The sequence below is a fragment of the Microcaecilia unicolor genome, chromosome 2, assembly GCF_901765095.1.
Source record: "Microcaecilia unicolor chromosome 2, aMicUni1.1, whole genome shotgun sequence".
Taxonomy (NCBI): domain Eukaryota; kingdom Metazoa; phylum Chordata; class Amphibia; order Gymnophiona; family Siphonopidae; genus Microcaecilia; species Microcaecilia unicolor.
The window spans coordinates 538291633-538316425 of NC_044032.1; the positions used below are offsets into that span (position 1 = coordinate 538291633).

General features: G+C 40.0%; 2 protein-coding genes across 3 annotated transcripts in view; one reads left to right on the top strand and one right to left on the bottom strand.

Annotated features, from left to right (window-relative positions):
- The window catches only part of WDR19 (WD repeat domain 19), a 565820-nt gene extending 547619 nt beyond the window's left edge, over positions 1-18201 (top strand). Inside the window, exon 37 of the mRNA XM_030191304.1 lies at positions 17997-18201. The gene's annotated coding sequence lies outside the window, so the exon portion shown is untranslated. The remainder of the gene's footprint in view (positions 1-17996) is intronic.
- Positions 18202-21816: 3615 nt separating this feature from the next.
- RFC1 (replication factor C subunit 1) overlaps positions 21817-24793 on the bottom strand; it is a 348859-nt gene continuing 345882 nt past the window's right edge. Inside the window, exon 25 of one of the 2 annotated variants that reach the window (XM_030191305.1) lies at positions 21817-24251. In XM_030191305.1, coding sequence (XP_030047165.1) covers positions 24171-24251 — 81 coding nt within the window. In that variant the 3' untranslated portion in view covers positions 21817-24170. The remainder of the gene's footprint in view (positions 24252-24793) is intronic. The other variant, XM_030191306.1, reaches the window with a different exon arrangement.

The window sequence follows — 24793 nt, forward strand, 5'->3', positions numbered from 1 at the left end:
CATACTGGGAAAGACCAAAAGTCCATCAAGCCCATCATCCTGTTTCCAACAGTGGCCTATCCAGGTCACAAATACCTGGCAAGATCCCAAAAAAGTACAAAGAATTTTATACTGCTTATCCCAGAAATAGTGGATTTTCCCCAAATCCATTTAATAATGGTCTATGGACTTTTCCTTTAGGAGGCCGTCCAAACCTTTTTTAAACTCCGCTAAGTTAACTGCCTTTACCACATTCTCTGGCAACGAATTCCAGAGTTTAATTACACGTTGAGTGAAGAAACATTTTCTCCGATTCGTTTTAAATTTACTACATTGTAGCTTCATCGCGTGCCCCCTAGTCCTAGTATTTTTGGAAAGCGTCAACAGACACTTCATATCTACCCGTTCAACTCCACTCATTATTTTATAGACCTCTATCATATCTCTCCTCAGCCGCCTTTTCTCCAAGCTAAAGAGCCCCAGCCGCTTTAGCCTTTTCTCATAGGGAAGTCGTCCCATCCCCTTTATCATTTTCGTCGCCCTTCTCTGCACCTTTTCTAATTCCTCTATATCTTTTTTGAGATGCGGCGACCAGAATTGAACACAATATTCGAGGTGCGGTCGCACCATGGAGCGATACAAAGGCATTATAACATCCTCATTTTTGTTTTCCATTCTTTTCCTAATAATAGCATTCAATTTGCTTTCTTAGCCGCAGCAGTACACTGAGCAGAAGGTTTCAATGTATCATCAACAACGACACCTAGATCCCTTTCTTGGTCCGTGACTCCTAACGTGGAACTTTGCATGACGTAGCTATAATTCGGGTTCCTCTTTCCCACATGAATCACTTTGCACTTGCTCACATTAAACGTCATCTGCCATTTAGACGCCCAGTCTCCCAGTCTTGTAAGGTCCTCTTGTAATTTTTCACAATCCTCCTGTTATTTAACGACTTTGAATAACTTTGTGTCATCAGCAAATTTAATTACCTCACTAGTTACTCCCATCTCTAGGTCATTTATAAATATGTTAAAAAGCAGCGGTCCCAACACAGATTCCTGGGGAACCCCAGTAACTACCATTCTCCATTGACAATACTGACCATTTAACCCTACTCTCTGTTTTCTATCTTGTAACCAGTTTTTAATTCACAATAGAACACTACCTCCTATCCCATGACTCTCCAATTTCCTCTGGAGTCTTTCATGAGGTACTTTGTCAAATGCCTTCTGAAAATCCAGATACACAATATCAACCGGCTCACCTTTATCCACGTTTGTTCACTCCTGATGTTACTCCTAAGTCTACCACTCTGTGACACTGTTATAATGTTAAGCTCAGAGAAGCTAAAAGAAACTATTTTCAGTATCAAATTACTTCTGCCCCTATTCCCTCAAAGCAATTATTTCACTTAGTTAATAAATTCACATACCCTTTGCATAATAATTGGATATAAGAATGCATAAATAAATAAATTCCCTTCCAGGGGCATGTCCCACTGGTGGTACTCTGGCACAATATTTTGTATCTAAGATTGGGAACCCTTTTTATTAGACTCGACTTCACTAGGACAGAATCCTCTGTTTCCCCTTCATGGTCTACTTTCAACTGTTTTCACCCGTTTTTCACTAACATCTTTGTCAAAAACTCTTGTTTCAATGAATCGGAAGACTTCATTGGATCCAGTTCCTTCATCTTGGCTGAAGGCAGACCGTCATGGTCTATTACCTCGGGCGTTGATTTTGATTAATCACAGCCTGTTATCAGGCTCTCTTCCTTCCTCTTGAAAAAATGAAATAGTCCACCCTGTTCTCAAGAAATCAACCCTATCAGTTCTATTCTGACTTAAATACCAACCTCCCATCCTTCTCTTTCCATCTCTCCTTAATTTTATCCCTCCTTACCCTTTCACCCAAATTACACTATCCTATCCTGTCTACCCTCTTTTATCCTAGTCATATATTATCTAGCTCAACTTATCATACACTACTAAGCCCAATTTTACATTGTTTTACTACTGTTTTATTAAAATTCTATTAACTTTGTGTTTCAAATTACTATGTAAGCCGCATTGAGCCTGCATTGTGTGGGAAAGCGCGGGGTACAAATGTAATAATAATGTAATAATAATAACCCTTGATCCATCTATCTCTTCTAGTAACCTGTGGGCACATACAGATACAACCCTTTTTGGGGTGTTATTGGGGTACCTGACAGCATAAATTTGAAAAGGCATAGGTCTCTGGTAATACCAGTCTTAGTGAGTGAAGTGTTAGAAGCAAATGTGTTCCCTTTTATTCTTGGATCTAAGCTCACCACGCCCTAAATAATAGAAAGAACTAACTACAACCAAGTGTTATAAAAATAGAGTGTGCATTTATTTACAATAAAAGCAAAGAAGAAAGACACAGGAAGTTTTATCATAGAAACAGCTCAGAGTAAACACACTTATACAAAAGTATACGGCACACATACAACCTGATGCAGACTTCTAGCTGGTGGCAGTGTGTTCCTCAAATGTTCAGTCAGCCCCGGTGCAGTTCTGCTCCTTGGATAGAATATCAACACAGCAGCCTTTTGCCTCAAATAAGAGCCCCATTTTATATAGAAATCACAGGCTGCAGCTGGCTTTGGGAGTGATACACACACAACACAGTTATCCCCATTATTATGACTTCAGGGGCCCCAACATTGTATCTACTTTGATGGGATCACCTTGACAAGAAGCTGGGATTTTATAAACAACATGCAGTGTGCCAGCCACAGCATCTCTCCAGCTGCATGGGAGACCCTAAGTCCTTGACTATTCCTGGCCATGACATCGATGCTAACAACCTTGTTATTCTAGCACATCGGGATCCTTGTCAGCAGTCTTCTTCTGTATGCAAGGTTGCAGCTTCAGCAACAAAAGATGGAATAACTGAGTCAGCACCTTAAGGTCTGGTTGCCAATGCTGGATAGTACCATGTATTATAATCCCATATATCTTTGTTATATAGGAACACATAAAGTGCTTATTTTGCTCCTATAACCATTCAGTTTCTAATCTCAGTTTTTTTTTATCTAAGATTACTGAGAAGACTATCTATTCTTAGCTTCTCTCATTTATCAAAGGTACATCAACAGTTTACCCACGTCAGGCAGGGCTCCAGAACTTGCATAGTACTGAAACTGTAGTTACGTCTCTACTTAGTGAATTGCATTCTTCTCTTGATAAAAGTAAGATTGTTCTTTCCTTCTCATTAGATTGATCTGCTGCTTTGGATTTAATTAATCATTCTCTCCTACTTCAGCAACTTGGAAAGATAGGAATTTCTGGTACCGCTCTGAATTGTTTTTCATCATTTCTGTCCAGGCATTCTTTCTCTGTAAGGACATCTACTGCATCTTCTGTGTATCCTTTATCTTGTGGGATACCCCAAGGAACAATCCTATCTCCACTTTTTAATATCTTCTTAAGCCCACTCGCCACCCTTATACAGTCTTTCAATGTAAGTTTCTACTTCTATGCAGATGATATCTTGCTTATTTTTCCCGACTTCTCTGTTTTCTGTTGATTTTGCTCCCCTTCAAACATGCTTAGATGCCATTGCTTCTTGGCTTACAAAACATAAATTAGTGCTTAAACGGGAAAAAATTACTGCATGTTGGATCACTAGTCATCTATCCATTCCAACCATGACCCCTATTTTATTTGGGAAGATCATTCATCCTGTTAATTCATTTCTTAGGTAGTGTAATTGATTCACAGTTGCTTTTTCATGAGCAGATAGATCTCTCAGGTGGTTAAACAAGATTTCTTTGCTCTTCGCAGATTACGCACCATATGTTCTTTTCTGTATTTCTCTTCCTTACATGTCTAGATCCATGCTTCTGTCATTTCACGAAAAGATTATTATAACTAAATAACAGCCATTAAAAGTCAGATGCAGCACAGTGAGTTTATTGTAATGCATCATCTCCCCCACTTTTTCCAGCTACTCTCCCCACATTTCCATTTGCAAACCAATCACTCTTCCAGTCAGGAGCATTAACCCCACTTAAACTGAAACCCCTCGGCTCTCCCTTCCAGAACCCTACTCCTGACTAGGTACTCCCAGTAAGAAAAAGAGTAGATCCAGGTGCAGTTCTTTTCCCACCACCACTGCAATGTAGCGTGCTGCTCTCTCCCAAAAACCACAGATCATCCAACAGTCCTACCATAGATGAAAAAAGAATCCCCTTCCCTTACAATCCCTCCAACTGTCACCTCCTGTTCTTCAATTACATACCAAAGCCACTGGAGTGACACAACAGACTCAATGAGTAATCTTATGTTGAACCTGCCTATAAGAAACTGAACTGAGCTTTGAAACTCGTACTTACATCTCTCACCACTCTGCATTTTCCAGAGGGGATGGTAACAAACCATTCCACACCTTGATATATAGAGGTTCTGCTTTACCTTCAATTATCCTCAGTAAATTCAAGAAAGCAGTCACTTATCTCCTTTTCCAAACAACAGTCCTTCCACTTCAGGAACTCTCGATCTAATACCTCTCCAAATAGCATCCTGCTGCAAAAAAATGTCATAGCTAGCAATATTGGAAAACTAAGACCCGCACCCCTCCCAGCTCCTGTAATTGGGAGAATAACATCACAATGCCATTTTGTAAAATGTCAGTAAAACAACAGATCCTCTTTTCTGCCCGCAGAATACACAGCCCTCCAAACCCCTTATATGCAAACAGGAGAAAATCTATTTTTGCCAAGCCATTGATCCCACTTCCTACTCCCTCCCCCTCCTTCTTTTGAAAGGATTCCCACACTTTTAGGGGGGTGCAAGAATACAGACCCCTTCTAACTCATAACTCCCTTTTTTCTCCTCTATCCTCCACTTCCCCTTCAGTAAACAGTAAACTTCAAAAATAGATAGGGGTGCCACCACATGCCTCATCACCCCTACTCAGTGTATACTAGAGTTGTCTATAGCGGAAGCATATAGCCTTAAGTTCAGCTGCTTCATCATATCTAGTAATTTGTGGACACCCCAAACCACCCTCTTTTCTGATCCTCACTAACCACTGCCACTTAATTTTGGCAGTCTTTTTTACCCCACATAAACTCACTCAAGCTCTTCTCCTGCATTTTTAACCAGTCTTGGAAATCCAGAGCATTAAACATGAACACATAATGCACAATCATTTTCATCCACTCAATATGACCCATCAAACTCTATCAGCTTTTCACATCTATTAAGCTGCAACAATGTGCTTAAACAACGGGGGATAATTTAGTTGGAACAACTGATCTACTTGGTCCGAGATCCACACCCCTCCCCCCCCCCCCCCCCCCCCCCAGTAACGTAATCCACTACCTGCTACCTTAAAGAACATGGACTGGACCACCTCTGGAGAGTGATTCCCTATTAACAACATTAATATTTTTTCCACTTTAAACTGAGATACTTTTGAAAACTGATCCAATTCTTGCAACAGGGCCGGAATGGACGCCAGCAAATCTTTTAAAAATCATATTGTGTTATCTGTATACATTGAGATTTATGGGCCGTCGACCCCAACCCGAATTGGTGAATATCCCTGTTATTTCAAAATCTACAGGCCACCAGCTCAATAGCCAAGGCAAACAAAACCAGAAAGAGGGGATACCCCTGCCATATCCTTTGCCCTAGATTCAGGACAGACTCTCTGCCATTCACTGAAATATGTGCCCTACAATGGGGGTACAATGCTTGTATCTACTTCAGAAAATTCTCCCCCATCCCAGATTTCCTAAGAACCATTAACAAATACAGTCACTCAACACAATCAAAGGACTTTTCTGACTATCGCGACACATACTTGGGACTCCCCAGCACCCCCTGTATCAAGTTAATCAACCATCTGACATTGTCTACCAACTGACACCCTTTAACAATTCTAGTTTGATCAGAGTGAACTATGTTGGCAACCACATTCTGTAACCAGTTAGCTAAGATTTTAGCGTAAATTTTGACATCATTATTCAACAAAGAAATTGGCCTGTACTGATATTCTGGCTTCCCCTTCCATGTGAAGCACCATCACTATAGCATAGTCGTCAGATAGTTTTCCTATAGTTATACTTCATTAAATACCCTCTGCAGAATCAGGGCTATTTGCCCACACAACTGTTTATAGAATTCTATCCCATACCCAACCCCACCTGCAGTTTTGCTTCCTGCTAATTGTTTAATAGCCTTTTCTACTTCCATGCGGAAGATGGGCCTATTCGGTAACCTATTGTCTGCCTCCCCAACTGCTACCAAGTGAGTCTCATCCTCACAGGTGACCTCTGAGGAGTACAAGGAAGCATAAAATGATTTCAAAGCCCCACAGATATCGTTTGTACTTTTCACCTGAGGCCCATCCAGAGCCAATTCCACCTCAGTCACCAAACGCTGTTTCCACCTCTGCTTTACCTGCCTCTTAAGTCTTCTGTTTGTTTTATTGAAAGCAAAGAATACGTTATAGAAACGTCAGAGCTAATTACTCATATAATTCAGCAAATATCAGTGTACTGCTTCGTAAGTCCCTTTTCCAAAATGTTCAAGGCAGAAACAACATTACTAGTATAAAATAATTATATGAACATAAGAAGAGAAATGGATGCAGAGGATGACTAGAGAATTTTCACTTTGCACCACAAAATTCGAAAAATAATTATATTAAAGTTTTGATGTGCCCTCAGAAAAAGCATCATACACAATCTTCTCCACTGCCAGAAATTCTAAAATAACACAAAACCTTACAAAAAAATGCTCAGAATCTTACCATACCCAGACAACACTAACTCCAAAGATTCACACAACAACCTTATCTATGAAAAGGCAGCATTGCAGATATTACATCAGGCCCTAAAATACCAATATACCACCTACTGAAAAAACAGCAGGACACACTCAGATCACTACACAGAAATTACATGATAGTAGAATACTGCACAATATACAGACAAACCCTCAGAAGATACTGAATAAGAAAGTAGAAATACAATATGTGGAGGAGTGGCCTAGTGGTAAGGGTGATGGACTTTGGTCCTGGGGAACTGAGGAACTGAGTTCAATTCCCGGCACAGGCAGCTCCTTGTGACTCTGGGCAAGTCACTTAACCCTCCATTGCTCGCCGCATTGAGTCTGCCATGAGTGGGAAAGCACGGGGTACAAATGTAACAAAAAAAAAAAGACAAAAATTGAACTGGAAACCCAAGAGGTCAGACTGTGCATGTAGTTCAACACTGGAGAAACAGAAACATAATTGCATTTCTATTTGCACTGAGTAAAATACAGAGACATCAGAGATGCACATTTCCCAAAACTGACATACTCCAATTAATACATTCACAATAAAATACTTGTTCTCTCTTTATTACCTGGGCATTGTATTTTTCCAATTGCTTTGGTCCCAGTCTCTGTTTTCTGCTTTCCTTTGTTTCTCCTAATTCTTATTCCAGAATCTGCAGTCTGTTTGTGATTTTCCCTCTCTCCTCTTCCATTGTTCCCCAGCTATCTCTGATGATGATCTTTTCCCCTTCAATTCTTTGAAGGAGTAAACAGACATGTGGACAAATCGGAGCCGGTTGATATTGTGTATCTGGATTTTCAAAAGGCGTTTGACAAGGTACCTCATGAAAGACTACAGAGGAAATTGGAGGGTCATGGGATAGGAGGAAATGTCCTATTGTGGATTAAAAACTGGTTGAAGGATAGGAAACAGAGAGTGGGGTTAAATGGGCAATATTCACAATGGAGAAGGGTAGTTAGTGGGGTTCCTCAGGGGTCTGTGCTAGGACCGCTACTTTTTAACATATTTATAAATGATTTAGAGATGGGAGTAACTAGCGAGGGATCCCCAGAAGCTTAGCTGGTGGTTGGGAGGTGGGGATAGTGCTGGGCAGACTTATACGGTCTGTGACAGGGCTGGTGGTTGGGAGGCGGGGATAGTGCTGGGCAGACTTATACGGTCTTGCCAGAGCTGGTGGTGGGAGGCGGGGCGGGTGGTTGGGGGGCAGGGATAGTGCTGGGCAGACTTATACGGTCTGTGCCCTGATACGGTCTGTGCCAGAGCCAGTGGTGGGAGGCAGGGCTGGTGGTTGGGAGGTGGGGATAGTGCTGAGCAGACTTATACGGTCTGTGCCCTGAAAAAGACAGGTACAAATCAAGGTAAGGTATACACAAAAAATGGCACATGTGAGTTTATCTTGTTGGGCAGACTGGATGGACCGGGCAGGTCTTTTTCTGCCGTCATCTACTATGTTACTATGTAATTAAATTTGCTGATGACACAAAGTTATTCAAAGTCGTTAACTCGTGACAGGGTTGTGAAAAATTACAGAAGGACCTTACAAGACTGGGAGACTGGGCGGCTAAATGGCAGATGACGTTTAATGTGAGCAAGTGCAAGGTGATGCATGTGGGGAAAAAAGAACCCGAATTACAGCTACGTCATGCAAGGTTCCAGGTTAGGAGTTACGGACCAAGAAAGGGATCTGGGTGTCGTCGTTGTCAATAATACACTGAAACCTTCTGCTCAGTGTGCTGCTGCAGCTAGGAAAGCGAATAGAATGTTGGGTATCATTAGGAAAGGTATGGAGAACAGGTGTGAGGATGTTATAATGCCGTTGTATTGCTCCATGGTGCGACCACACCTTGAGTACTGTGTTCAATTCTGGTCGCCGCATCTTAAGAAAGATATAGTAGAATTGGAAAAGGTGCAGCGAAGGGCGACTAAAATGATAGTGGGGATGGGACGACTTCCCTATGAAAAAAAACTAAGGAGGCTAGGGCTTTTCAGCTTGGAGAAGAGACGGCTGAGGGGAGACATGATAGAGGTATATAAAATATTGAGTGGAGTGGAACAGGTGGATGTAAAGCATCTGTTCACGCTTTCCAAAAATACTAGGATTAGGGGGCATGCAATGAAACTACAGTGTAGTAAATTTAAAACAAATCGGAGAAAATTTTTCTTCACCCAACGCTTAATTTGTTGCCAGAGAACATGGTGAATGTGGTTAGCTTAGCAGAGTCTAAAAAGGGGCTAGACAGTTTCCTAAAGGACAAGTCCATAAACCACTACTAAATGGACTTTGGAAAAATCCACAATTCCAGGAAAAACATGTATAGAATGTTTGTACGTTTGGGAAGCTCGCCAGGTGCCCTTGGTCTGGATTGGCCGCTGTTGTGGACAGGATGCTGGGCTCTATGGACCTTTGGTCTTTTCCCAGTGTGGCATTACTTATGTACTTCTTTTTTTTTTATTATTTATAGTTTACAAAATTAATATCAACGGTTAACACTTGAATAGATAGTAACATTCAAAGGAAATTGCTTAAAGAATTTGATCCATAAGAATCAGCAATATTACTCAAGTCCACAATTAGAGGGGATCCAAGAATTCAAACATGAGGCGAAAAAGAAAATCAATATAAAGTTCTTTATCATTTACGAAAGAGCTGGAACTTCTTCTTTTGAGCTTCTTATATTTTCCTTGGACATAAGATGAGACGATAACTGAGATGGCTCGAGAAATATATATTTGGTATTACTAAATCTAGTTACACACTTGCAGGGGTACCGCAAAAAAAAAAGTACCTCCTGCCTGCAAAACAGCTCTGGCTTCATTATGAGAAATTGCTTTCTTTTTCTTTGGGTCTCTCTCACCAAGTCTGGGAACAAAGAGATACGTAAACCCCAAAATGGTTTATCTCTATGTTTGAAAAACATTTGAAATAACCACTGTTTATCCAGAAGCAATGCAACAGTGGCAGCTAATGTTGCCGCCTTAACTAATTCTGTATCTGATGTCTCCAGAAAGGCTGAGATATCCACATTGTGTTCTTGTTGTTGATCAGATAACTTTTGTGGTAGATAGAATACTTTAGTGAAAGGTGGTATATTCGTTTCTGGTATACACAAAATTTCTTTTAAATACCTTTTCAGCATATCACCCAGTTTCACCATAGGTAACAGAGGAAAATTAATAAAACGAATATTATGACTTTTAGAAAAATTCTCAAAGTTCTCAGATGTAAGTCTTAAGTTGAAAACATCTTTCATAATCACAGTTTGAAGAGTATCTAATTTTACAATTGCCTGTTCCATTTTTTCTATTCTAGAAGCCATCTTATCATATTCAATTCTTTTTTCCTCCAACTTCTGTTCCACAAAAGTTATTTTCTGAGTCAAATTAGATGTTTGAACAAGAAACATTTGTCCCAATTGGGACATTAAGTCCCATACTCAGAGGGATTAGTAGTGAGTCCTGAGGTAAATACAATGTTCTTTTCAGGAGTCATCTCTTCATCCGTATCCAATTTCCCCATCGTTTCGGTGATCAAGCAAGTTACTTCTTGAGGTAAACAAGACCTCTTTCCCTCCAGTTCAGATAATTGAAAGTGAGCCCCCAGCAGCTTAGGCATCAATTCAGCCATTGGCGGTAGTGCCGTTGCTCCTTGAAGCGGAGAACTTGTTATCGGCGGTTGTGGGGGTGGAGCTCTATCTTCGGGGCTCAGAGTGGTGAGAGTCCAAGAGACGCCGATAATTCCTGTATTGCGCCAGCGTCTCGTATGGAACCACTCCTGGCTACATTTCCAGATCTCTGCAGACTCAAGAACCGATCCATCGGAGGGAGGCTGGGGAGTTTGAGCAGCTGCCCTCCCATGTCTTTTTGGCATTGTTAGGTAAGTGAGGACTGCAGCTAGTCGCAAACAGATACGGCCATCTTGGATCCCTCAAGTTTCTGAAATCTATTTATTTCTTTCCTGTCTCTGTAACAACCCAAAAATATACTCTCCAGGCCTCATTTTCCCTGTATTTTATTTTTTTACATATCAATTTGCTATCATCTTTCCCAAGTCCAATTCCCCCTCTCCTTAGCCCTCCCATTTCCCATCTCACTCCTTCCCTAGCCTTTGTCTTCACCCACACTACTAAACACATTTTCAATTCAACAACCCAGCCTCGTTTATTTGCATCTGTCACCCCTTTCATCTTCCCCATCTTCATTCCCATTGGTCATCCCCTTTAGTCACTTTCTCCTGTCTCTTGCCCCCACCCAATATCTATCTATCTCTCTTTTACCACCTTCTCAGGTCTATTTCCTGCCTTATCTCTTTCATCTCCTTTCCAGCCCCCTCATGCCTCCATTATGGCTTGCATAGCTTTTCTTTTTTTTCCTCTTGTCCAGCATCTCTCCTCTTCTAATCCAGTACTTCCCTCTCTCCCAGACCAACGTCTCCATGATCCAGCATCATCATGTTGCCTTCCCTCCATCCCCCCAGCCATCCAGAATATTGCTGCTTCCTCTCTTTTCTCCATAGTCCAGCATTTCCTCGTTGTTGTTCTTCCTTCCCTCCTTTTAACAGTCCAGCATCTCCCCACCTCTTTTCCCCCCATTGTCCAGTATCCCCTGCCCCCCATCCGGTGGTCCAGCATAACAGTGTAGTCCTTCCCTAATTCCTTGGCTTTGCAGCTTCAGTGCCATATCACATGGAGTTCAGAGTAGCAAAAACAAGAAGCAAGTGCTGGGCCTCAACACCACTGAAGGCAGACTTCCTGTTACAGAGTTGGTGAAGACACAGCAGGCCTTCAGTGCTCACACAGGCTGAAGTACCATGGTTGCTAGTTGGTATTGCTGCCAGCCTTCCTTCTGAGTTTTGTCACCACTGCAGTTATCTTACAGGGTTGAGGGGAGCCTGAGCCAAAGATGGAAAGGCCCAGGACCCACCCTTACGGTTACACCCCTGCCTGGTATTAATAATGAACTCTATGCAGTGTGAAGCATAGAATCTTTCTTTGCAGAGGGTGGGTATGTATTTGAGTGTACACATTCTTGTGATCTAGACTATAGCCAGTCTTTCATGGATGAATGGGTGGTTTTCAAAGAATTGATTTTGAAATTCTTCAGAAAAAAAGAAATCTGTTGAGGTCTCTCAAGTCCACTGTCAATCTTATGCCTCCTAATGTCTTTGGAATAAAGAAACATTTTGAGAAGCTATTGTTGGTTGTCCCAATATAAGACCACCAAAGGTTGATCTAGCCTACATCCAGTAATTAAGGTGAAAAATTGCTTATCCAGTGATATGCTAGATTCAGATAGGTAAAGCTGTGTTCTAGAACTTAGATTGTTGCCAGCAATTGTGATTCATTTACTCAAATGAATTGTGTGTCAATCTAGTTAAATGTAAGTATATCATAAATGGAGTTTACAATTTCCCCAGGAGAGGACAGTGCGTTTTGTGAATCCTTCTGAGAACAGTTACAGGTACATAATTATCCTTTCACCACACGTTCCCTGTATTTGGGCAACTACAAATAAGCAATCTTACAGGATGTTCACAAAAAAACAAAAAAGTATCAGAAGAGACATTTGGAAATTAAAATGGGATTTCTATTCACAGTGAAAAGTTTTATATGAGATACTGAAAGCATAATCCCACTAGAATCAACCAACCAGGAGGGATCTTTTAGGCAACTTACAGATTAAATTAAATGTGGAAAAGGGCAGAGTCTATGTGCTTATAGTATGAAGCATATGATAAACTAATAATGATAAACTGTTTTTATAACCCACAGTTTCAAAGCGGGTTACACAAGCACAAAAGACCAGGATCAGTTTTCTGGGAATAATAAAGAAATATTAAACAGTAAGAAAAGTTTTGACGCAAAACATATTTCTGAAACAAAAAGTTTTCAAACTTTTCCTAAAAACAAAATAAGATTGAGAAAAATAAAAAATATCAACAGAATTATTCCAAAACATGGCTGCTTAAAAGGCCAAGCTTTGTTCAAATAAACGTAATCTCTTCTTTCCTTTGGCCAAAGGGAAAGAATAGCCCACCTCACCTTTTCGTCTTGTTCTTTTGTTAGCAGAAAGTTGGAAATGATCATACAAATAAACAGGTGCAAAACCACACATGATCTTAAAGAGAAAACAAGCTAACTTGAAAAATACTCTGGCTTCAATAGGCAACCAGTGTAATTTTAGAAAGCTAGGCGAAATACTATCATATTTAGACAGACTAAAAATCAAGAGATCAGTGTTTTGAATAGTCTGCAATCTATTGATGAGACCCTTATTGCATCCTAAATATAGAAGGTTACAGTAGTCTAATTGATAGATCAGGAGTGCCTGGACCAACCATTTGAATCGATCTTGTTCAAAATAACGATGCACACATCGTAACTTCATTTAAAAAAAAATTCTTAACTAGAGAGGAAACTTGGTTTTCCAAAGAAATAGCACTGTCTACAGAATCTTAATTACTGGGGAAAATTCAAAGATAGCTTGGTTGATAAACTTTGTTTTTTCAGTATTCAATTTTAGTTTATTTAATCTAATTGACTATTAGGGATATACAATGATTAATCAACAAAGAATCAATTTCACATAAGGAGTTAAATTGAATTAAAACAGAAATATCATCAGCGTAAATATAATGTAAAAAGTTATTGCTCTGCAACAAACTACCCAAACACTGAAAAGTAAAGTTGAAAGAGGTGAACCACATGTATTCCATCATTCCATCCATCAGCTTCGTAAAAAATGGAATCATTGCTATTAGTCTATAATTGGATATGGTAGTAACAGCTAACTTTATGTTTTTCAGTATTGGAATAACAATTATTTCACTCAAATCTCTAGGAAATGAACCCAAGAATAACTGCGCTTCAATCCAATCTAACAAGACTATCTTGCTTATTTTCGAAAAGGAAGGACGCCCATCTTCCAACACAAATCGGGAGATGGGCGTCCTCCTGAGGTCGCCCAAATCGGCATAATCGAAAGCCGATTTTTTGCGTCCTCAACTGCTTTCCATCGCGGGGACAACCAAAGTTCACGGGGGCGTGTCAACAGTGTACCGAAGGCGGGATGGGGGTGTGGTTGAGAAGGGCGTCCTCAGCCAATAATGGAAAAAAGAAGGGCGTTCCTCACGAGTATTTGGTCAACTTTACTTGGTCAATTTTTTTTCACGACCAAGCCTTGAAAAGGTGCCCGAAGTGACCAGATGATCACCGGAGGGAATCGGGGATCCCCTTACTCCCCGAGTGGTCACCAACCCCCTCCCACCCTAAAAAAACAAATTAAAATTTTTTTTCAGCCTCTATGCCAGCCTCAAATGTCATACCCAGCTCCATCACAGCAGTATGCAGGTCCCTGGAGCAGTTTTTAGTGGGTGCAGTGCACTTCAGGCAGGCGGACCCAGGCCCATCTCCCCCCCCCCCCCCCCCACACACACCTGTTACACTTGTAGTGGTAAATGTGAACCCTCCGAAACCCACTGTACCCACATGTAGGTGCCCCCCTTCATCCCTAAGGGCTATGGTAATGGTGTACAGTGGGGAGTGGGTTTTAGAGGGGGTTGGGGGGCTCAGTACCCAAGGTAAGGGAGCTATGCACCTGGGAGCAATTTGTGAAGTCCACTGCAGTGCCCCATAGGGTGCCTGGTTGGTGTCCTGGCATGTGAGGAAGACCAGTGCACTATGAATGCTGGCTCCTCGGCCATGACCAAAGGGCTTGGATTTGGTCGTTTTGAGATGGGCGTCCTCGGTTTCCAATATGGCTGAAAACCGGGGTCGACCATCTCTAAAGTCGACCTAAATGTTGAGATTTGGGCGTCCCCAACTGTATTATCGAAACGAAAGATGGACGTCCATCTTGTTTCGATAATACGGGTTTCCCCGCCCCTTCGCAGGAACGTCCTTAGAGATGGTCATCCCCGTTCGATTATGCCCCTCCACGTGACAGAAAGGAGGAACCGCTTGTATCAAATAAGGAAATCAACTATCCAATGTACAATAGGCAGTGCTGTGTGTATATATATATATATATATATATATATATATATATATATATATATATATATATATATATATATATATAAACTAACAAAATTATTCCCAGATTGGAGAAAAATCTTTCCAAATTCTAACTCCAGGAATCTCTTCCATACCAAAAGATTGTGTGGCTAGATCAAACTCTACATCCAATAAGCCCAGCCCTTAAGTTACCTTAGCTCCCTGTGACTCTGGGCAAGTCACTTAACCCTCCATTGCCCGCCGCATAGAGCCTGCCATGAGTGGGAAATCGCGGGGTACAAATGTAACAAAAATAAATAAAAAAGCGAGGGGTACAAATGTAACAAAAAAATAAATCAGCCTACTGATTAGCTGATCAGTAATTTCATTTTGACGGTAAATATTTGAAACAATTGCTTAGTGTTAAAATGATCAAATTTTATCAGCCGAGTACAAAATTTTCTTCTAGTAGTTTTTAACATCAATTTATATTCATGGATATTTTTTTTCCAAAATGCTTTCGATTGATCAGATTTATCTTTTCGCCATCAGCATTCTAATTTTCTACAAAGACACATTAACTTCATTAGCTCAGGGATAAACCATTTGTCACTATGTCTTATCTGCCTTACTTTGGGAGTAGACCAGTGCAACATAGTTTTAATTATTTGCTAGTATTAACCAGGGGAAATGTCTGGATATAACAGGTTGTGGCAGCATGGCTGACAGTCAGGCATGGAACCCTCACAAACACTGAGTATAGGGAAGTCAAAAAGAAAAGCTTAACTGCTCAACCAGCAATCAAAATAGCATAGTCTGTTTCTGTTACAGATTCGGGCTCAAGCATGATCAACAACCACATTGGCAATTATTTTCACTGCCCACCTATCTTGTCCTTCCCATTCTCAACACCTTTATGGGGGTTTCCCTATAATATAACGACCACTCCCACACTATTCGTTGTACCTGGTGAGTGGTATACCCCCCCCCCCCCCCCATTCAAAGGGCCTTTGTTTTCTTGCATAGCCCACATCCAAATGTGTCTCTTGAAGTAAGTAAATATCCACACCCATCTCCTAATTTTCTCAGGACTTTTTTTTTCTTGTCAGCTGCATTTCCCTCACATTATAGGGGTGTATTTTTAAGTGGGAACTTTCTAAAGTTTTCCACCCTGTTATTAAATTCTGCCTAGTTTCCCACATTATAAACTAATCTACACCCCCCCCCCCCCCACACACACACACACACACACTACTACTACTACTACTATTTATCATTTCTATAGCACTTTGTATATCCCCTTGACCATCTCCTGTTTGCATACCAAACACTCATCTTTGTCCATGCTTTACACTTGCATATAACTAACCCTTTAACCAATTGAACAGAATCCAAATCCCCATAATAGTCTCTGGAGACCCGTGGTGGAACAGCTTCTCTTTCTCTATGCGTGATCTCTCACCTCTTCAAGAGGGTTCCCTCCAGAAGTCCCCAGTCCCCTTGCTTTGTTCAAGAAACTTGTTCTTCTCTTCCTCCGGACCAACAATATGTAGTCTTTCCCTTGCCCAGAGCCCCACCTAATGAATATCTAATTCTAACCCTCCCACATCTTCCAATAAACAATTTCAGTTCAGATTGTCTGGATCTTCTTTCCAATACTCCTATGCAATTTACAATCAGGTCAAGTCTGTTATGCCTCCAAATGAATGTCCTGACCATCCAGCCCCTGCTCTGTTCATACATTTTCCTCCAGGTCATTATGTGCAAATGCTTGAATAACTTTCTTATGGATCTCTGATCCCTCTCGTCTTGGGGGGTCTCCTGAGAACAGGGTAGCTCATTTGGGTAATGTAATTTTAAGAACTTTCTGCACCTCTATGAAGTATAACACTTCCACCCTTCCAGAGCACCTGCAATCTGGCTGGGTACAGCATATTTTTATCCAAGCAAGTGTAATCTCTTTCTGATTTTCTTAAACTGCAGCTTTGCCGGTCCAAGTCAGGGCTGAAATCTGGAAAAAGTCATATTTGTCTCTATATTTCAGTATGCCTGCTTTCCAAGCTGCTACCAATATCATTTCTGTGTGTATAGTTAAGTATTTTTGCTAAAATCAATCAGAGCTTACTTCCTTTTGAGGGGTGGGGTTTTCCATCTGGCACTCTGCTTTCTCTCTATCAACACCTTGTGTTGTCTATCTCAGTGCCCTTTGGCGCCCATAGAATTCACGCATTTCATCTTCTGGACCTGTCCTCCAGATCATCAAGCTTTTGTAAGATTCTTTGTACCTGTGCACCATGCACCCTTGACTCTTTCCTCAATATTCCCAGCGCCTCCTCCATTTGGTATTCTCTGCTCTTTAAATTTTTTCATCCACTTCTAATCTCTGCTTTTACCATCCTCCCCAATCCTGCCTGTATTTTTAATATTTTGTTAATATCAATGTTCCCTTATCTTAGGATGCTCAGGATTACCTCAGAGTCCTTCACGCTCTGTTCTCTTGTCCCCACAGCTGGGCTCACATCCTGTGCTATCTTGGCTCAGCATACACTTCTGTATCATCTGTCTGTTTTGCTGATTGTGCTGGTGTTTTTACAGCTGATTTCTGCTCCAATCTCAACAGCATTTTCTACAGCCTGCCTCCTGTACTTATCAAATAGTGTTGGGCAGATCTGGATTTCATTGTTTAAGTCTGTGGGAGCTCCTGCAACATGTGGCTTTCACTTAGCCTGGCATCACATGACCCTCCAGCTTTGTAGGGATAAACACCCCCTACACAGCACTGCTATTATAGTATTATAATATATAGCACTATAATACCAGATCTGGCTAATTAAAACTCCCTTCAAGAGCATATTGTATTACAGACATGGTGTAAAGTCATGACAACTTAGCAAGATTTTGTCAAAATCTGCAGGAAGATCCGCTGCCAACCTGGCTGATGCAATAGGTGAGTAATTATGATATCTGCATATTGTCTATTGGAATAATGACTTATGGTCAAGTTGATCCTCCAGAATGATGTAAATGGGACAATATTGGGATTCTTCCAATCATAACATCTGAAACAAACAAGACTATTGTGATAAACATTCAGGACCTGTGCATCAGCATGTCAATAAAAGGTCAGTACTCATATGACTGGACCATTTAGAGCCAGAATTGCAGTCTGCTGATGATGCATAACTTTGCAATAATTTCCCAGGTCAGATGATCCAGAACATAGAGAGGAGCTTGCCAGCATCAAGGATTTCTACCTCCATTAGAACTGTATAAAGAGGCACTGGAAATAATGGAAAGGGAGCTGGTTCATCCATCCAACCTGAATTCCTGTCATTCAGATTTCTACCAGCATCCACCTGCTCTGCTGTGATACTACTGGAGTTCGTCTGCATCTAGCTGTTCATCTGCTGCCCTCATCTACATTCAGGTTGTATAATAGCACTGCTAGTCTAACTGGGATGACAAGAGGCCGTATTCTAGGCCTAAGGTTTAATTTGCCTTCACTCTGACCTGGCCTCTAACATATTTGTCTTTCATTTTTCTAAGTTATCTTGTATTCACTTATAACTATATATAATTCAGTTACACTTTTGTTCTTTAATTACATGTAAATAAACAGCCTTTAGTTTTATAATCATCAGCCTCTTTCATTGCTTGTCAGTAGAACTGGGGTATTTGACTTGGATCCATAAGGGAACATAAGATTTGTTCTTGTTCCCAAGATCAGGTACCGCATACAGTTCAAGCTTCTCCTACTATCCTACAAATGCACTCGATCTGCAGCCCCTCCTTACCTCTCTACCCTCATCTCCCCTTATGTTCCTACCCGTAACCTCCACTCTCAAGACAAATCCCTCTCAGTACCCTTCTCCACCACCGCCAACTCCAGGCTCCGCCCTTTCTGCCTCACCTCACCCCATGCTTGGAATAAACTCCCTGAGCCCATACGCCAGGCCCCCTCCCTGCCCATCTTCAAATCCTTGCTCAAAGCCCACCTCTTCAATGTCGCCTTTGGCACCTAACCACTACACCTCTATTCAGGAAATCTTGACTGCCCCAACTTGACATTTCGTCTTTAGATTGTAAGCTCCTTCGAGCAGGGACTGTCCTTCTTTGTTAAACTGTACAGTGCTGCGTAACCCTAGTAGCACTCTAGAAATGTTTAGTTGCTTTTTTTTTTTAATACTATGTACTACATTTGATGAGAGTTTTTCACATCTGTTCATCAAAGTGGAAAAAAACAAAACCGAGTGCTCAGGGGACCACTGTATATGAGAATGGCTGTGCAGAGTTAAATGTATTCATTTTGAGCTCTGGGACTTCTGATATGTTCGGGTGCTATGTGCTGGAGTCACCCACATGTATGTCTGATTATATCATACTTGTCAACAGAAAAACAATATTACAGTGAACGGTATATTATAATCAGCAACTAACTGGGAAAAGAAAATGGAGATTATATAACAGACACTACCTACTTAAGATTTATTTTAAAATGAGCCAACGCCTGGAAAAGCTCTGGTAAGTCTGTACACAAGATAGTCTTCAGAAGGTGTCCAGGGTCCTGATCTGGTATGGTCAGCTGTATTCCTCAGTTAGGTCTGCTCTACTTTGAGTCAAGAGGCAAGTTTAATCCCTTTATTCCTGGCTGACTCAAAGGACAGCCTTCCATCTACCAAGAACTGCAGACACTACAAAGATCAGAAGATCACTTGTATAGAAATTTCACATTTGGCAAAGGGGAGAGGTTCTCTTTAGAGGAAACATGTCCTAGGGCAAAATAAGGAACCACAATGCATAAAAAGTGTCTGTTTCACCATATAAAGTTTCTATTTAATTTTGAAAGTATGATACTTTCCTAGTCAGGATTTTAAAAATGTTTAATAATTTACTTAACCACATTTCATACAAAAGAAACAAAACTGAATGATTTTTTTTTTTTTGCCAACACAAGTTGTACATTACATACAGATTACCATCGTGCCTAATTTGGTTGTTTTTAAAATTGCTTTTTTTCTTTATTTGAACATTTTATCCATTGCATTGTGTCTCTTGGTATGGTAGACTGATATGCACACAGTGAGGCAACTACTGTGTTGCAGACAAATTTAAGTGTTTTGGAAAAACAAGACACATAGCTCTAAATAATTTTTATCTTACCAGCACCTTAACCTGAAGTCTAGGAGAAAATCGGTACCTTATAAGCTCCAAGAAGATTGCTTGGAAACAAACTGAACCTTCTGTTTTAGCATGAATAACTGCTAACTACCAATAAAACAGTCTACTACATTTCATACATGCCAGCTATCTTGGTCAGGGCTTTTTAAATAGCTATCATATAGGGCTTGCAATAATGTTTTCTCCTGTAGGATTAGCACGATGAATTAATACAACACAATATTAAGTACTTATATTCCACCATTGTCCATAAACTGTTCAATGTAGAGTTACATCACAAGACAACTAGATGTTCCTAGGAATTTACAGTTTAAAAAATCAACATACATAAAATCAATATTTAAGAAATTTTTGAAATAATAAACATTTTCTGACTATGAAAAGACATATATCTGGTCTCCAATTTAACGTCCCAAGGCACAGCATTCCAACTTTTAGCAACCTGACAAAAAAAGCATGCACATAAATGCTTATGTTTCACTTCCCTACAGAAAGGGACATTGAAACATCAGAGAAATTTGTTGTCTTACAGCTCTATCTGGGAAAAGAAGTACAAATACATTTATTCACATAACTGGGTGCAAGACCAAATATTGTCCTAAATGTCACAGGACAGAAGCTTAAATGAGTATAAGTATATACGGGGGGGGGGGGGGGGGGGGGAGATACTGGAATCTAATCAATAACGGAGTACCCTTTTTAAATTCATGAGCCCTGCAAAGTAATCTTGCCGCTATATTCTGTAACATTTGCAACCCTTTCAATATCTTACCAGCACATCAAAATATAAAACATTATAATTAATGTTTTATATTTTGATAATAGAAGCCAACTTTTCAAAATTATTGGGGGTGCTAAACCTAATGGAAATTACTCCTCCCTGGACACAATCAAGGAGTTTGTTTAATACTGGGGGACAGTGCAGCCTGACAAAGAATCCTAAAATGAACATAAAAGCAGCAATTGCTAGTACATCCCAATTGCCTCAACTTATAAAATATCTTCTTTAGTCGACAAATTAACCTAAGACTATTGTCAAATGAGAGTCTAATAATATCCCAATACTCTACGAGAAGCTTCTAAAGGAAAAATCATGTCATAGATCTTAACATAAGCTGAAGAAGGACTTTTAAAAATTAGTCCTCACCAAGGTATCTTGGTTTTATCAGTGTTCAATTTTAGATAATGCAGAGTAACCCAACTGACCACACCATCAAAACACTTTTCTATCCTATTTGGCTCGACCTCCAGGGTGGTTAAGTTGGAATGAGTAATGTTATATTGTCTGCATATGTGTAAAAAGGAATCCCTGAATGTGTCAAATACAGAGGCATCAAAATACCCAACAATTTTGGAAAAAAGTGGGGAACCCTGAGGGACACCACTTCTAAATTGACAAGGGCCAGACATTTCTCCTACTACTACTCTTCTAACCTTATAGGTTCTAGAATGTAAAAAACCTTCAAACCAGGAGCAGACTCTACCCAATATTCCAATGTCATCTAATAACTGTAATAGGACCATATGATCCACCAAATCGAATGCTGAAAAAACTGAAGTAAAACGGCATCATATGATCCACCAAGCTGAATGCCGAAAAAAGGTCAAACTGAAGTAAAATGGCTTGATGACCTTTAACTAGAACTTTTCTGATTTTGGCTACTAATAAGGGCATCAAAGTTTCTATGCTATATCCCTTATGGGAGTCTGACAGAATAATGTAATATATTGTGCAGTTCCAAATAGTCTGTCAATTGAGTAGCAATCAGAGTACTATTACTACTACTTATAATTTTTAAAGCGCTATTAGACGTACGCAGCACTGTACATTTGAACATGAAGAGACAGTCCCTGCTTACAATCTAATTAGGACAGACAAACAGGACAAAAAGACCATCTGCAATTTGTATACACAAGGGATATTAGCCACTGGCCTGAAATTTGCTGGTATTGTATTATCCAATTATGGATTTTCTTTTAAGTGGTGCTAACAATATATCACATATTACTGTTGGAAATTGGCCACATGCAAATAAGTCAGTAAACAATGAAAAAAAGCCAACAAACAAACTTAGGCAGAGGCATAGTTAATAGGACGGACAAACATTCAAACTGCAGGGAGACTTCTCCCCATATGACTTATGCAACATCTGAGTTTAGAATGGCATCAGAACCTATATATTTGTTTTCTGAATTAGAATCCTGTGAAAGTGAATACAGTTTTTTTTTTCTGTGATAGACACATCCCCTTTCTAGTCCTCACTGGCAGAGTCAAACATGGGAAGGACAGAGATTAAATATCCTCAGTACAGATCACTTAAGTTTAGTTTGAATTGTATGTCATAGTAAGCTCTGATATCCCACCTCTACTACACAGGTCTTAATTGGTTTGATAAAATCTATGTAGAGGGAGATTTGTTGGAGCTATAATAAGACATGGATCCTTCAGTTTAGAGTACAAGTCAAAACTTCCTGTTAAATAGTTTAAACATTTCTTTTTTCAATAGGGTTCAGTGCCAGTCTTGATTTACATATGGCACTATTTTAGAAAAATATGTAATATACCAGCAGATTATGCAGTTGTTCCTTCTCTTACTAGGTACCTCATACTTCTTGAAATCAAACAGGTCCCAGATCACAAATTCCCTCCACCAACTTCAACATATATTTCACAGTATTCTTTTCATTCAATCATTTATTTTTTCTCATCATTTATTTTGCCTCAGAGGTACCCATTGCCCAGTCATAATTTCTCCGGCAATTACTTTGGCACCTAAATCTTCATCGGCTATAACTATTCTTTGTTTTGTATATACTTAAAGCACTTATCTGTATAGAACAAGTACACAGCATCTGCAAGATCCTTGCCATGTCCCTGGTGTTCATTCAGTGCCTTCAGGGAAAAAAGTCTAGCACATGCAAAATGTTTATTTATTTTGCTCACATCTTTTGCAGCAGTAGGTCAACTCCTGTCGGGCTCACAATCTAATTTTGTACTTGAGACAATGGAAGGCTAAGTGACATGCCCACCACCACAAGAAGAAGTAGTGGGATTTGAATCGGGCACTCTTGGATGTCAAGCCCAGTGTTCTAACCACTACGCTCCATTCTACATTCCAAAACATTTAGCCCTGCTCTGAGGTACAAAACATTTAGCCCTGCTGTGAGATACAAAACATTTTGCCCTGCACTGGAGTGCAGGATGTATTGCACCTGGGAGTGGTGCAAAATGTATTGCATCTTGGAGCTGAGTGGAGTAGCTTGACAGTCCCCCATACTGCCACCCAACAGCTGTACACATTTTAGTGGTTTAAACATTTTGTCCTGCCGTTTTGTAAAATACTGGCTTATACGTTTGTGGCTAAAATGTGTATGTACCAGGATTGTTAAGTTTAAAGCATAAATAATGCTTGTAAAATGACTGCCATAATGTTGGTCTCTAATGTCCCAAGGAAGCAGTCATTCTAAGACTGCAGCAAAAACAAAGCTAAAGGCTTAGTTTGCAAAAACTGAAATAATGCAGTAATGGTATAGAGCTGTATAATATCTTTATTAGTTGTACAGAGTTTGATAACCATCTAAACTGAGGCTGGAATGTAGGTGGAAAGCTGAGTGAAGTCTCTCAATGACAAAAAGCTAATGGTTTATAAAATTTTGTGAAACCTATTTTATTACAATGCGATAGAGTTACATTTTTGAAAATGTACAAAAGAAATACCAAGTCTGCTTTTTCAGCATTATATACTATTTACAAAAATAATACTGCATTACAGCAAGAAAAAAATGGAAAAAGGTCTGTAAAAATAGCTGCAAGCCCACTGTAGCCTGTCAGTAATGTCTGACACATTACTGGCATATCATCTAGTATGACCGAATAGGCAAACCAGTGCATGTGTTATTGCATGGCTTGGCCTGCCTGAAAATCACAAACAGACCAAAAATACTTTAGCTTTCTTTACCTACTCATTTTACATTTGAACACAAATTCAGAAACAATTTATTAGTCACTTTCACACACAGTGCAGACCGCTGTAGGAGTGTTCTTGGAACTCACTATTGCAGCTGTTCCACCATAATAGGTCACTTAATCGCACAACTGTCAAATGTGATTCTCCTTGGGAACAAAAGTTTCTGCACAAATGAACACCATTAGAGCGTCCCATGTTCCTGTGGTTCCATTTTTGCTTGTATCTCAATCTCATTTGACCTTCTTTCCCTTCCCCTTGCTTTTTTTGGTTTCTCCACTTTTTTCAGTCTTTGAAGACTTTGCTTTTCTGGCCTGAAGAGAAAGATTCTGTAGTTTAGAAGTTAGACAATTATATCACATTGATAATTAAATTTTGCTAAAATTAGGTTGTTAATGTACTAACATTCAATAATGCAGGCCAATATTAAGAGAAAATATTCAAAAAAGATTGTAAACTTTCTTTTATTTATATATATATATATATATATATACATACACACACACACAAAAAAAACAATTCTATAAACATTTTCCACATGTAAAAACTCTGTATGTCCATATAAAGGCTTTTATAAAATTATACCACGAGTTATGTGCCTAAAACTGAATGCAGTGACACACATGTAGGTGTGTTCTGGGCAGAGCATGGACAGAGCCACAAAGTATGAATGTTCTTTAATATACATGTATACCAGCTCTAAAAGAACAGGATCAATGATTTTAGAAAGCTACACATGGGGGAAAAAATTCATGCTCCCGTACCCCGCATGTGCATGGGAACAGCTTTCTAAATTCACTGCCTCCATTTTTCATGCACACACATTACCCCACTCCCCACCACCCTTTCCCAGGAA